Raw genomic sequence first — 13929 nt, 5'->3', positions numbered from 1 at the left:
TGGGGATTCGGGGGCCCTTGAAGATTGAGTGGTCTTTTGGGAGCCCGGGGTACCTTTAGGGACCGGGGGAGGGCCTTTGGGGGCCCGGTGGACCTGTGGGGACCGGGGGAGGTCCTGTGGGGGTCCAGGGGACCCTGGGGGGCCGGTTGGCCCTTTGGGAGCCCGGGGGACCTTTGAGGACCAGGGGAGGGCCTTTGGGGGTCTGAGGAGGGCGTTTGGGGGATAATATTTCGAAATTTTTACTTTTTAGTTTACTTTTTTTTTGCGGCGCATCCCTGCGGTGCATCCTGCGGCGCTTTCCTGCGGTGCCTCCCTGCGGCGCATCCCCTGTGGCGCTTTCCTGACCCGCGGCGCATCCCTGCGGCGCATCCTTCGGCGCCTTCCTGCGGCGCATCCCCTGCGGCGCTTTCCTGACCCGCGGCGCATCCCTGCGGCACATCCTGCGGCGCGTTCCGGAGCCACGGCGCATCCCGGTAGCGCGTCTCTGGTCCGGGGGACCGTTGGGGGCCAGGGGAGGGCCTTTGGGGGTACAGGGAGGGCCTTTGGGGCACAGGGAGGGCCTTTGGGGGTCTGGAGGGACAGTTGGGGGCCTGGGGGACATTTGGGGACCGGTGGAGGGCCTTTGGGACCCCGTTGGTCCTTTGGGAGCTCGATGGGCCTTTGGGGGGCCCGGGGATGGCCTTTTGGGGTCTGGGTGGTCCTTTGGGGGCGCCGGTGGCCCTTTGGGAGCTTGGGGGGCCTTTGAGGACCGGGGGCTTCCTTCGGGGTTGGGGTAGGTGGATTGGAACCCTTTGGGGTTGGGTTAGAGGACCTCACAACACTGTTCAAATGAAACTTGTGTATTATAACGACCACAGAGTTTCACCATTAAATTCTCTTCTAAAATCTCTTCAAAATCATCTTTTAAAATGTCTCTAACTGTTTCGCTGAAATAGTTTCATAACCTGTCTAAAACAGTTTCGCCCAAATAATCCCTAAACGTAATTCAACGTGTTCCTTTTGTTTTTGGCATCTCTGCGCTAATGCATTTCAAATTAATAAGAAACCTGATTCCTGCGCTAAAACAATTCATCACTAAGATGTTTCTTGGAGAATTGTTACCATGGCCTTTGGCTATTAATATCCTTTGGAGTTCGACCAAAAGAGTTGTTTCCGAGGCAAAGACATTAATGACTTGGATCTATTCCTGGAGAATCGTTTCTATGCGAAAATTTTTAAAGTCTGACAGATGATGTCATTGGTTGATTGATCTGTCAAGAAAGGGGAATTAATTTGTTGTTTCTAAGGTGACTTATTGATTCACAATAGGTGAATTGAGGTCGACAGCACAGGTGTTCCAAATTCCTGGACGGCATAGCATTCGCAGAGAGTGTGCACTTACAACAACAACAACATCGACCTTGGAAGTTTAGGTCATTTACCCCATTAACCACCTGTTCTCCCTAATGACTCTATGCCCATATTTGGTGTACTCGTGGGAGTTATAGGGTCACTTCTACTTATCTACATTTTTTACTAATAATGCTGTCTAGATATGTGAAGCTATCAACTTGGTCTATTACCTCAACATGATGAACTTGGGGGCACCAAGGCTTGGTATAATCTGCCATCTGAAAATTTTATTTTTTGTTTTTTCACAAAGCTACTTTGCAAAGCAAAAAACAATTTTTATATCTTTCAACCGTTTCTGAAAAAACAAAAACCAAAAAAAACATGGAAGCCATGAGCCTCCTGGCCCTTTCCCAATCGTAGTCCCCACAGAAGAGGCAAGAATCAAAACTAATCTTGATGCATAAAATTGTAGTTTTCAGAATAAGTTGCCTAGCTCCTTGTTGATTTTTTTCCACAAACTTTCTAGGAGGATTAGAATATTACAAATTCGTTTCATATCATTAGTATTAACCATTACTATTACTCCACTCTTTGTCAGACGAAAGGCTTACTGTAAAGAAGAAAATTGATTTTATTCCTCTTAAAAATCGTAAATCGGTTATTAGATTGGGCTTAAGAAATAATATTCAAATTTATATAATTTAGGAATCAAACAGATCCATAGCTCAGTTTTATTTCATTTGTAGATTAGTATTTAAAACCAAGTAGCTAGAAGTGTCTGGTACTTTATGAACGTACAGGGCGGCCAATACAGTGTGAGGAGGGGAGGGCAACAAATAATTTATTTTAGATTATTTTGTTCTTTTTTTTAACTGGGAAAAACTTTGACAAACAAAACTGAGACGCCAAGTTTTTTTTTCAAAAAATTATTGAAATTCCTTAGGTTCAGACGACCAAAATTGCTTACCTGACGGCTGATTTTTAAATGTTTAAATTATCTTGTAACCGAGCTTTATTTTCGAATATTGTATAATTTAAAATATTATTCTATAAATTAATAATTGTTCTACGCTAAAGGGAAAATCATTCAATATTAAAAAAAAGAATCGTTTCCAATGGTGTTTCTTAGAGCATTTAATCGACAAGCCGTTTATATTGAAGCATAATCCACTTTCAGCGGGATAATTGATCTCGAATTTTGTCCCTTAGTTAAAATCCAGTGAAATTAAGTGTTATGATGCCTAATGAATGAATACAAAAGGGCTTAGCCGACAATAATCTTTTTTAACTGATTATAATTTGAAGCTAAACGCTTATTATACTAAAACTAAACGTTTACCATAGAACTTTCGTCCCTAATTCTAGAAGAGCCTCTTAATTACTCAACTATCGTCTACGAATTAAATTCTAAATTACTGATTGAAACTAGCGCTATCGAAAGAAGGTCTCGGGGGCCTTATTGACACTTTGCAGCTGTAATTAAAACTGCACTTGGTGGTCTCACGCTTGGGGCAATGGAATATCAAAATATAAAATAAAATAGTTTAGTTATTTATTTTCATTTGACAGAATTAATATATCGCTTAATGGTAGAGAAGTGTCATTTTCCAGAAACTAAATTAATTAATTAATTTATTTTATAACCCATCAAAAATACAAAACATGACGATGGAGTATAACAAAATGAAATAAATTTAAAAAAAAAAAAAACATACAAAAACAAGAGCAAATACGTGCAAATTAAAACTTGAATAAACCAAACATTTCGGAAAAGTAAGCCACTCCAAGGGTGGTAAGCCTCTTTAAATGTTTCATACAAATAAATACAATATAAAATAATAATAATAATTTATGGTAATCCGTGATTGGAATGGTGGGTGTAGAATCGAATTGATTAGAATAATGAATATTGTTATTTTTTAAAATTGATAATTCAGCATTGGAATTCATGGGAACACGTTGGAATTTTTAAATAATTGTTTGGCTGTTAAAGTTTCCAACTAGACTAAAATTTCTCAGTATTCAAGAATAAGAATAATCGTGTTTTTTTTTGCCTGCCTGCCTGCCTTTTTTAATGTTAAAAATAACGGCAAAAATTATTATTCGTACATTAGAACCTTCTCGACACTATGGGTTTTCCTTAAGTTGGAAATACTGGGGAAGTAGGATAGGAATTTAAACTACTGTTACGTTATGTCTACGTTACGCTAGTGACCAGAATGAGTGATGCACTTTCAAACATATTCATGATATGTTTCACGGCTGGATTCTCTGGACAAACTAACGTTATAAAAACATTGATAATAGATGCAAAATTAAGCAACGGGATTGTATCATCTTTTTTTTATTAAATAGGGAGGGAGGGCAACGTCTTTTCAAGAGGGGAGGGGGTCAGGTTCAAAAGAAAAAAAAAATTGCAAATAAAATGAAAAATATAAGAGATTACGAAAAAAAGGGAGATACATAAGATTTTGAAAAGGGTCTGACCCCATCCCCTCTTTTGCGTAAATGATTGCACTTACTACATATAGTTTCTGAACTATACTAGACAAAAGCATTCGGACGAAACTAGCTTACGAATAGTACGATCAAAGAATATCTTACTTGAACGGTTTCTCGCCTGAATGCGTTCGTAAATGCGTCTTTAAAGTACTTGGTCTGGCATACGTTTTCCCACACACACGACAGAGATTTGGCTTGTCACACCCAGATAAGTCTTCATCAAGGCTCGGGGATTTCGGACTGCATTTTAGGCTTTCACTACACACCTAAGAATCAAATGGAATTTCAGGATAATAAAAAAAAAAAAAAATGACACAGATTAAATATCATGTTAGCACGATAAGGGGAATAGGTTAAAGAGAAGGCATGTAGATCTCTTCTAATTCAGGAAAGTCAAATGCAATATATAAATTCCTTGAATGAATGAACCTCCCGAAATGAGTTATATCCTCTCCTGAATAGAATCCTGTCTTTTCTCTTGAGGTGAATTATATTCAATAAATATATTAGTGTAGATTGGATAGAACACAATAAATCCCCCATATGTTTTCCCCCTGGTCTCATCACATAAAATAGATGAACTCAGAAATTTGAGATAAGGCTTATTCTATTGGGAAAATGTGAGATGTGACAATAGCTGTTGTGCTTCGCAGCCTCAATTGGTATCGAATAAAAATTTCAAGATAGCCATTTTAACTAAAATAGGCGATAAGTCCTGAAAATTTGCCTTGTCACCATTTGGGGTCCAAATGGTGAGTGTAGAGTTAGCATTCAAGTGTTTTTAAGTCAGTAATTACAAATAGGAGGTTAAGTTGCAATCTGAGTGTCACAAAACAAAACAGTCAATATTTTTCATAATACCTTCTAATCCTCACCACAGCTTCCCTCCAGAGATTTTTTAACGTGTTGACTATAAGGGAAATATTGTAATATGGAAGTTCATTATCTTAACTCGCTAAGCTGGTACTTCTAAAACGGCTTTGAAATTTGCTGAAGTTGATATCTAAAGATATTTGAAGCCACTAATGCAAATAAAATTGGGAATTGTAATTTTAACATCTTAACAAACACAGTATTCCGCCGATACAAAACAACAGTTTGAATCGGAGGAAAGATGAAGTTGAAATTGTAAGTTAACCATATAGATACAATTGGTAGCAGCACACATATTCGCCAAATAGCTACTAATTTCTACTAAAGTTTGTCTCAAAGGCCTGTCCAGGTCGAGGCAGCTCTCGTTTAATGCGTGATATTTAACAATTGGCTGAAAAAAGTTACATTCAAACCCCCAGTCCTGGTGCCTAAAACTCTCTGACTACGATTTCAAATCCTGTTAATCGCGAAACTTCTTTTTTAAGCCTTTTTATCATAGCTGCTAAAAATCAAAACACAGTCTGCATGGGTATATTTTGAAAATGGTGTTTGCAGTCATTAAACAGTTTCCAATGTAAAATTTACCCCCCCTCCCTTGTTCCATACAATGTGTGAGTGTAGTAAGTTGACAGGGCTCATTCGACAGCAAATATTGTGATCTATCGCTCTATTCAGGTGTAAGCAAAAAATTAATTCTTACCTTGGTCTTAAAAGATATTGTAGGTTTCTGTTCTTTCCATTCGAAGCACTGTTCTGCTGTATTTTTGAGATCTGCGCAGAAGCCATAATTTGTAGAAGCGTTGTAAGTAGTCTGGGCTGAACCATAAGTAACTTGAATTGGACTTAAGAGTGGATGGTTATAGGCATTTTGTGTTGTGAATGATTGAGGTATTGCATTCCATTGAACCTGAAAGTGTTCAAGTCTTATTTAATTGTTTCACCCACCTGTTTGTTTTCTTTAAGTTTCTCTGTTAGGTTCTTATTTTTTCGATGGTACCTTGCTTTCAAATAGAATGAAAGTTAAGTTCCTTATAGAAATACTAATTTTAGCTATAGGTTTATAAGTAGGCATAGGCATTCGCATATATATATATATATATATATATATATATATATATATATATATATATATATATATATATATATATATATATATATATATATATATATATAAAAATAAAAATAAAAATAAAAATAAAAATAAAAATAAAAATAAAAATAAATAAATATATATATATATATATATATATATATATATATAAAAAAAAAAAAATATATATATATATATATATATATATATATATATATATATATATATATATATATATATATATATATATATATATATATATATATATATATATATATATATATATATATATATATATATATATATATATATATATATATATATATATATATATATATATATATATATATATATATATATATATATATATATATATATATATATATATATATATATATATATATATATATATATATATATATATATATATATATATATATATATATATATAGATATATATATATATATATATATGATATGATATGATATATATATGATATGATATGATATGATGATATATATATATAGATATATATATATATATATATATATATATATATATATATATATATATATATATATATATATATATATATATATATATATATATATATATATATATATATATATATATATATATATATATATATATATATATATATATATATATCAGTCAAGGTCAAGCATTCATGCAGTTAACACCTCTTATTTTCTGAGACACCTCTTATTATCTGTTGAAAAAAACCGGTTTTTGGTTATATTGACTGTCAGGCTGTGTGATTGAACTATTTGTACTATTGCATTTAGATTGGATTATTTCATTTGGATATTAAGAAGGTGTTTATTTGAAAGTAGGGGGAATTGAAAAAGCCCCCCTTGCGGGTAAGTCTTGGTTTAGCGACTTTACATTGAGATTTGACTACGCTTAGACTTACGATGGCTGAAAGTGAAAAAATGATTTTGAATCCGTTACTGAATTGTGTTACGAGAGCAGACGGAACAAAATTGGACTGTGTTATAAAAGCTTGTGTCGCTTTCTAAGCAGATGAAGATGTTATAAAGGCTAAGCAAAGCTTTCATAGGGCCTACTGAGTTAAATATTACAAATCATTGTATGACCTACTCTAAAGATGAAACCAATATCATTGAAACGTGTGAATTTCTTGTAGTATCTGAAAAAAATATTGTCAGTATACCACAATTTGTAATCTTTAACCCCTGTTCGGCTTCGGTCATCTGAAATGTAGTAAATGCAACAGTTACTGCCAAAGTAAGTGAACTCTCTCGGAAACTTGATAGCTTTTTAGCCACCCAGTCCGCTCCAGCCGTCAATATTTTCACAAGCATTCGTAGCGCACCTGAAATATCCAAGCCCAAAGATCCTTCCTATTCTGTTGTTTAGAAAAATCTCCTGAATTAAGTCAGTGATCTAAATGACCGGAAAGGTTTGACAGACTGTTTTTATGAAAATATAAATGACAAAAGCAAACTTTGGAAATCTGCAAATAAACGAAATCTTTGGTTGAGGTCGAAAGCTGCAGCAAATAAAATCGTTGAGAAAGCGAAATCTTCCACGCCCGATCTCAAAATTGCTGTTCGAGAACCCCTGCACATAGTTGTGCTTCGAAATGTCCCTGAGGATATGAACTGTGATGGACTAGGAAATCTAATCCCGAATAGTACGAAGACTGAACAATGCGGAAAATCCCGTTCTTTCAAAGTGTATTTTGACACTATGAGTGAACTCCAATAATTTCTAAGTGTTTCGGTGATTATCGGTTATGAACGTCTACCTGCTGATCCGTTTAATCTCTTGCCAAGACGATGCTATAACTGTCACAAAATCAGTCTCCTCGCTTCCCAGTGTTTGGCTCAACTTATATGCTTTAGATGTGGCTCAAATGAACATCGTTCTACGCGAGATGAACCGTGCAGTAAGCTAACATTCTGCGTTGAATACAGAATCGGCAGTCACTCTATTTACGGTGTAAAATGTCCCTCAAACCGTAATCCACCGAAAAATGGCATCTGATGCGTTTCCACGTAAATGTCTATGTCAGAACATTAATGGCTAGCTTACGAACAAAAGTATAATTTTAGATGTTGTATGTGAGCAAAATTAAGTTGTCTATTTATAAGAACATTTCTTCACAAGCCGCAGTAAAAGCATTCTGAGTTTTAATAGTGCACTATTGGTTTATACAGTTCCACCGATACATCATAGTGGAAAAGTGCGAACCTCCGGTGGTATTGCCATTTTCGTTCGTTCGAATCTAATATCTAGTGTATTTGAAGTCAATGATAATTTTCTAGCGATTCGTGTTGAGGTCTGTGTTTTTACTTATGTATATTTGCCTACAAATTACCATGATGAGCGTTCGGAGCGTGCTTTTACTTATTCTAGTGATAAACTCGGCCAGTGTATTAACCTTATTAGATCCTTAAGCCTTCAATGCATATTAAGTGGTGACTTCAATTGCGATTTGAATGAACCGCTCTTATCTAGATGTTTACGTTTTATGGTGTTGCTTAGTATTTTTAAAGATCTATCTGACCTCAACTGTAAAGATTTAAACTTTACGCACGTACACGCCTCTATGTCTGAATCAGATCTTGATCACGTCGTTGCTTCTACAAACCTCTGGATCTTATCTATCAAGACTGTGCCTGATTTTCAGCTATCTGATTACTTACCAATACAGTTCTCAGCTGAGATTCTTTGCCACAGCTCAGATACACAAACGCAAACAACTTCGAAAACCCATCCTAGGTCTCGCCGTGATTGGCGTAAAATTAATCCTGTTTTATTTCAAGAAGAAGCCTCCAGAGTCCTTAGTAAGATCCGTGTCCCTTTCCATCTTCCCTCTAGATTAAATGCTCTTTCAAAGGAGGAAACGCAACTGGCAATCGATATTTATTGCGCAGAAATGGGTCAGGCACTTCGCTGTGCTGAAAAGGTTACCGTACCTCTAAGTAGACCCCGTAACCCTACCCTTCCTGGCTGGTCTGGATATCGGTATTTAGCGGATATCCATTCTAAGTCTTCATTTTGGCTTCAACTTTGGATTTCTTGTGGACGACCCAGTTCGGGGGTAGGTAATTCAATCCGCCTGCTCACAAAAAGAAAATTTACGAAGGAGTTTGAACTTCAAAGGAAAAAGATGACTAAGATTGAATATACAAATGCCAAAATTAATCCTTCTTTCCTTTGGCATTTTCTGACCTCCAAAGGTAACGAGCCTCTATCCGCATATGATATCCGTGACTCTGAATTGAATACTTACTCTGAGTCTAAATTGTTGGCTCTCGACCCAGCCCTCAACAAACGATATAAAGCTGAGCCTAAAGACTTTTTAGATAGTTCTTTTCAGGGCGATTATGATTTAACAGAGGGTGCTATGTGAGGGGCATTCTCTTACCAAAAACCTAAACAATTTTATAAGATTAATGGAATTATCAAACTCAATTTGAAAGGGTGTGGGTCTCGCTTACGTTAGTCGAGGAACTCTTCTGATGCTGATTATCCTCATTCAGTGCTCCAACCACTTTATCAATGAGAGATATTATGCCAGTTCCTAAAAAAGAAAAAATTACCATGTAATGGTTCTTTTTCTGTCCTATAATGGTTTTCACTTCTCTACTCAAGTTATTTGAACTTTTATTTGTAAATGAACCAGAAAAACTGTGCTACAGTTCACCAAGACAAATCGGTTTCCAACGCGGTATTGTTTGTTCTGAAGCGTGCTAAATCGCTACATATTAACTCTCGGATTCAAACAAATCAGAAGAAAGCCTAGCAATCAATGGCTTAGACATACATAGGGTGTTTGATTCTTTGATTCATGCAATTATGTTGCTAAAATCAGCTAGAAGATGAGTGAACTCAAATATCACCCGGGCTATCCGTGATCTTTACTCTCGCCTTCGCGTGCGATTCAAGCTCCCTACCGATAAAGGCCTTTCTCCAGCCCCTCGGTCAACTTTGATACCAGTCCGTAAAGGTGTCCTTCAGGGGGTAGTTTTATCCTAAAATTTCTTCAACATGTACAATACTGAGTTTCAAGACAGCTTTTCTTTATCATGCATTCTCAGTTCCATTTATTTCTCCCCAGTATGCTCTACTGATGACGCGCTGAACCTTAGCCGGACACTTAACCATTTTTCAGAAATACTCTCATTTCTGCAGTCCAATTATGTAAATGGCGGTCTGAGATTCAACTCTCAAAAGTCGGAATTCTTGCTTTACAGTTGGAAGAATGACTCTCCTACTAATGTCACACCAGATGATTGCTCAGTAAAATCAGTTGATACAACATCGTGTCTGTGGTAACCAGCAAACATCTGGTCGCAGTAGACCCACTCCCTCTTGAAATCATTTCTTGAATGATGAATTTTTGGCTCCTATGCTTTGATCGTTAGCCCGTCTCTGAGATTTAACCGCCCATACCTGGCTAGTATTTACAATGCTACCACTCTGTCACATATATTATATGTGACCCCTTTATGGAAATTATTGACAAACCGTGAAAAGATTCAAATCAGCTCTTTGTTTTTCCGTTTTACAAAGTCCATACTAAAATTGCCACCTTGGACAAAAAATAGTTTTCTGAATCTGCGCTACAACCTAGCGGACTCAAATCTAGCTGTTAAGACACTTATTAGCCGGCAAACACCAAAACCAGCATTTCTAAAACACAAGTGGGCAAGTTTGTTTGGTTAATTGTCCCTCTTGTTTCCTTTTTTTTTCTCCTTTCCAAGTTTGTTGACCTTGTTGCTATTTTCGACGATTTTGTCGTTTGATGTAATTTTTTAGCATTTTATCTTTTTGTTTTCTCTTTTCGTACTATTTTGTATACTATTTAATAAGTTGTTGCTTTTGTTGTTATTTTTTAGTATGTTTTCTTTTTGTTTCCTCTTTTCGCATTTTTGTATGCTCTGTCATTGCACATTCATTGTATACGACGGGTTTTCAATATATTAATATATTATTATTATTATTATATACATACATATATATATATATATATATATATATATATATATATATATATATATATATATATATATATATATATATATATATATATATATATATATATATATATATATATATATATATATATATATATATATATATATATATATATATATATATTTTTTTTATATATATATATATATATATATATATATATATATATATATATATATATATATATATATATATATATATATATATATATATATTGCGTTACTGGGGGGCACCACTGCTGCAGTCTATAATTGAGTCTAACGCTGACGGGATATAATTTATTCAAGGATTATTGATCGAGTCTAATGGGGTCAATGCCCCCTTTTTCAAGTTCAATTTATTTGTTGTTTCTATGTGTAATGACTCTGGGACGAAGTTTGCGCATGCGCATTAACGGGAAAATGTATTGATCGACTCGAGGAGAGAAGATTTCTGAGAAATTGATTTGCATAATCGAGGGGAATTATTGATCCACGAAAGGGGAATTAAGAAACATTATGGCTTCTTTGATCTTTAGGTCTGAGAGATAAACGGTCTTTAGTGACAGAGATAAATTGGTATCCTATTTTTAAATATGGCATCTCAGGTCTTTAGGCTTAGCGATAAATTAATATTCTATCGAAGCCTTTATAGAGTAACCAAGAACACCTTAGAGATGAAGAAATTAAAGCGGGAATTCTTTCCTGGGAATTTCAAATGTAACAGCGCAGGGATGCCAAAACAAAAGGAACACGCAGAAATTACGTTTAGAGATTATTTGGATGAAACCGTTTGAGACAGTTTAGACGATGATTTGGGAGAAACAGTTTGAGACATTTTAGAAGATGATTTAGGCGAAACAGTTTGAGACATTTTAGGGGATTATTTGGGCGAAACCGTTCGAAACATTTTAGAAGATGATTTTGGGTGAAACTCCGTGGTCGTTATAATACACAAGTTCAATTTGAACCGTTTTGTAAGGTTCCCTACCCCAACCCCAAAGGGCCCTCCGGTGCCCCCAAAGGGCCCCTCTGCGCCCCCAAATGGCCCCCGGCGCCCCAAAGGCTCCCCGGCGGCCAAAATGACCCCCGGTACCCCAAAATGGCCCCCGGCGCCCCTAAAGACCCCCCTGGCACCCCAAAAGGGCCCCCGGGGCCCCAAAGAGCCCCCCTCCTCTTTTTTTTAATACTCTTTTTGTGCACTTGAGACACAGAAGGGCCCCCACATTTCAAAAGGCTTTATTAAACCCCAACGCCTAGCAATACTTTTCAAAAGGCTTTATTATATCTTTTCAGAACAAGTTCTTTACGTAATTTCCTTCCTAAACCAATTTTACAACTTGAAGTACTCATCCTTTTCACCCACAACTTTACTTTACGACTTTTTGCATAGTCCAACATCAAGCAACGCCCCTAAAGACCCCCCTGGCGCCCCCAAAGGGCCCCCCGGGGCTCCAAAGAGCCCCCCGCCTCTTTTTTTTAATACTTTTTTTGTGCACTTGAGACACAGAAGGGCCCCCACATTTCAAAAGGCTTTATTATACCCCAACGCCAAGCAATACTTTTCAAAAGGCTTTATTATATCTTTTCAGAAAAAAGTTCTTTACGTAATGTCCTTCCTAAACCAATTTTACAACTTGAAGTACTTATCATTTTCACCACAACATTACTTTACGACTATTTACATACCCCAACATCAAGCAATGCTTTTCAAAAGGCTTTATTATATCTTTTCAGAACAAGTTCTTTTCTTATGACCCTCCTAAACCAATTTTACAAGTTGAAGTTTTCATATTTTTCACCCACAACTTTACTTTACGTCTTTTTACATATCCGAACACCAAGCAATACTTTTCAAAAGGCTTTATTATATCTTTTCAGGACCAATTCTTTGCGTAATGTCCCTCCTAAACCAATTTTACAAGTTGCAGTATTCATCTTTTTCACACACAACTTTGCCTTACAGCTTTTTGAATATCCCAACATCAAGCAATACTTTTCAAAACGCTTTTTTATATCTTTTCATAACCAGTTATTTTCGTAATATCCCTCCTAAGCCAATTTTACAAGTTGAAGTACTCATCTTTTTCACCACAACTTTGCCTTACGGCTTTTTGCATAGTCCAACATCAAGCAATACTTTTCAAAAGGCTTTATTATATCTTTCAGAACAAGTTCTTTACGTAATGTCCTTCCTAAACCAATTTTTCAACTTGAAGAACTCATCCTTTTCACCCACAACTTTACTTTATAGCTTTTGAATACCCAACACCGAGTAATACTTTTCAAAAGGCTTTATTATATCTTTTCAGAACAAGTTCTTTCCTAATGTCCCTCCTAAGCCAATTTTACAACTTGAAATACTCATCCTTTTCACCCACAACTTCACTTTATGACTTTTTTAACACCTCAACACTGAATTCTCTTAAAGAAGAGAAAAAAGTTTGCTTCGGTCTTAAATTCACAAATGAAAATGAAAAAAAAGCTTCCACTACAGTTACAAATTTTGCAAAGAAATAACAAATTGAATTTTAAGTTCTAAATTTTTCCGTCGAATATAGTAAAGTCTACACTAAGATTATGCTTATTTTTAGTGGAGATAAAAATTTTCACTTTAATTCCAAATTTTCTTAAGTTCAGTTCCGATTTTTCTCAATGAGATGAAAAAAATTAAAGTTCTGTTCCAAATTTTTCATAGAAGATAGAAAAATTTATACTTTGATCGTGAATATTCACCATGAAGATAAGGAGCTCCACTTTAATTCTGAGTTTTCTCAAAGAAGTGCAAAATTTTCAAGTTCTCTTCTGAATTTTCTTAAAGAAGAGAAAAAAAGTTAGATAAATTCTGAATTTTACCAATGAAAATGAAAAAAACTACTATTTCAGTTCTTAATTTCTCAAAGACATAAAAAATTTAAAGTTTTGTTCTAAATTTTTCCGTAGAAGGTAGGAAACGTTATACTATGATTGTGATTATTTTCCATGAAGATAAAAAGTTTCACTTTAATTCTAAATTTTCTTAAATTCAGTTCCGATTTTTCTCAAAGAGATGAAAAAATTTAAAGTTCCGTTCCAAATTTTTCATAGAAGATAGAAAAAGTTATACTTTGATTGTGAATATTCGC

General features: G+C 35.4%; 1 protein-coding gene across 2 annotated transcripts in view; it reads right to left on the bottom strand.

Moving 5' to 3' along the window:
- LOC148953197 (uncharacterized) overlaps positions 1-13929 on the bottom strand; it is a 128417-nt gene that overhangs the window by 22446 nt on the left and 92042 nt on the right. For both annotated transcript variants that reach the window (XM_089087566.1, XM_089087567.1), the window contains 2 exons: positions 5408-5614; positions 3937-4100 (listed from right to left, as the gene is read on the bottom strand). In XM_089087566.1, the coding sequence (XP_088943692.1) occupies positions 3937-4100; positions 5408-5614 (371 nt within the window). The remainder of the gene's footprint in view (positions 1-3936; positions 4101-5407; positions 5615-13929) is intronic.

The sequence above is a fragment of the Artemia sp. Qi Xiang Cuo genome, chromosome 4 (genome assembly GCF_049724085.1).
Source record: "Artemia sp. Qi Xiang Cuo chromosome 4, ASM4972408v1, whole genome shotgun sequence".
In the NCBI taxonomy this organism is placed as follows: domain Eukaryota; kingdom Metazoa; phylum Arthropoda; class Branchiopoda; order Anostraca; family Artemiidae; genus Artemia; species Artemia sp. Qi Xiang Cuo.
Note: the sequence above shows the minus strand (reverse complement) of the source record. Positions and strands in the feature narration are given on the sequence as shown.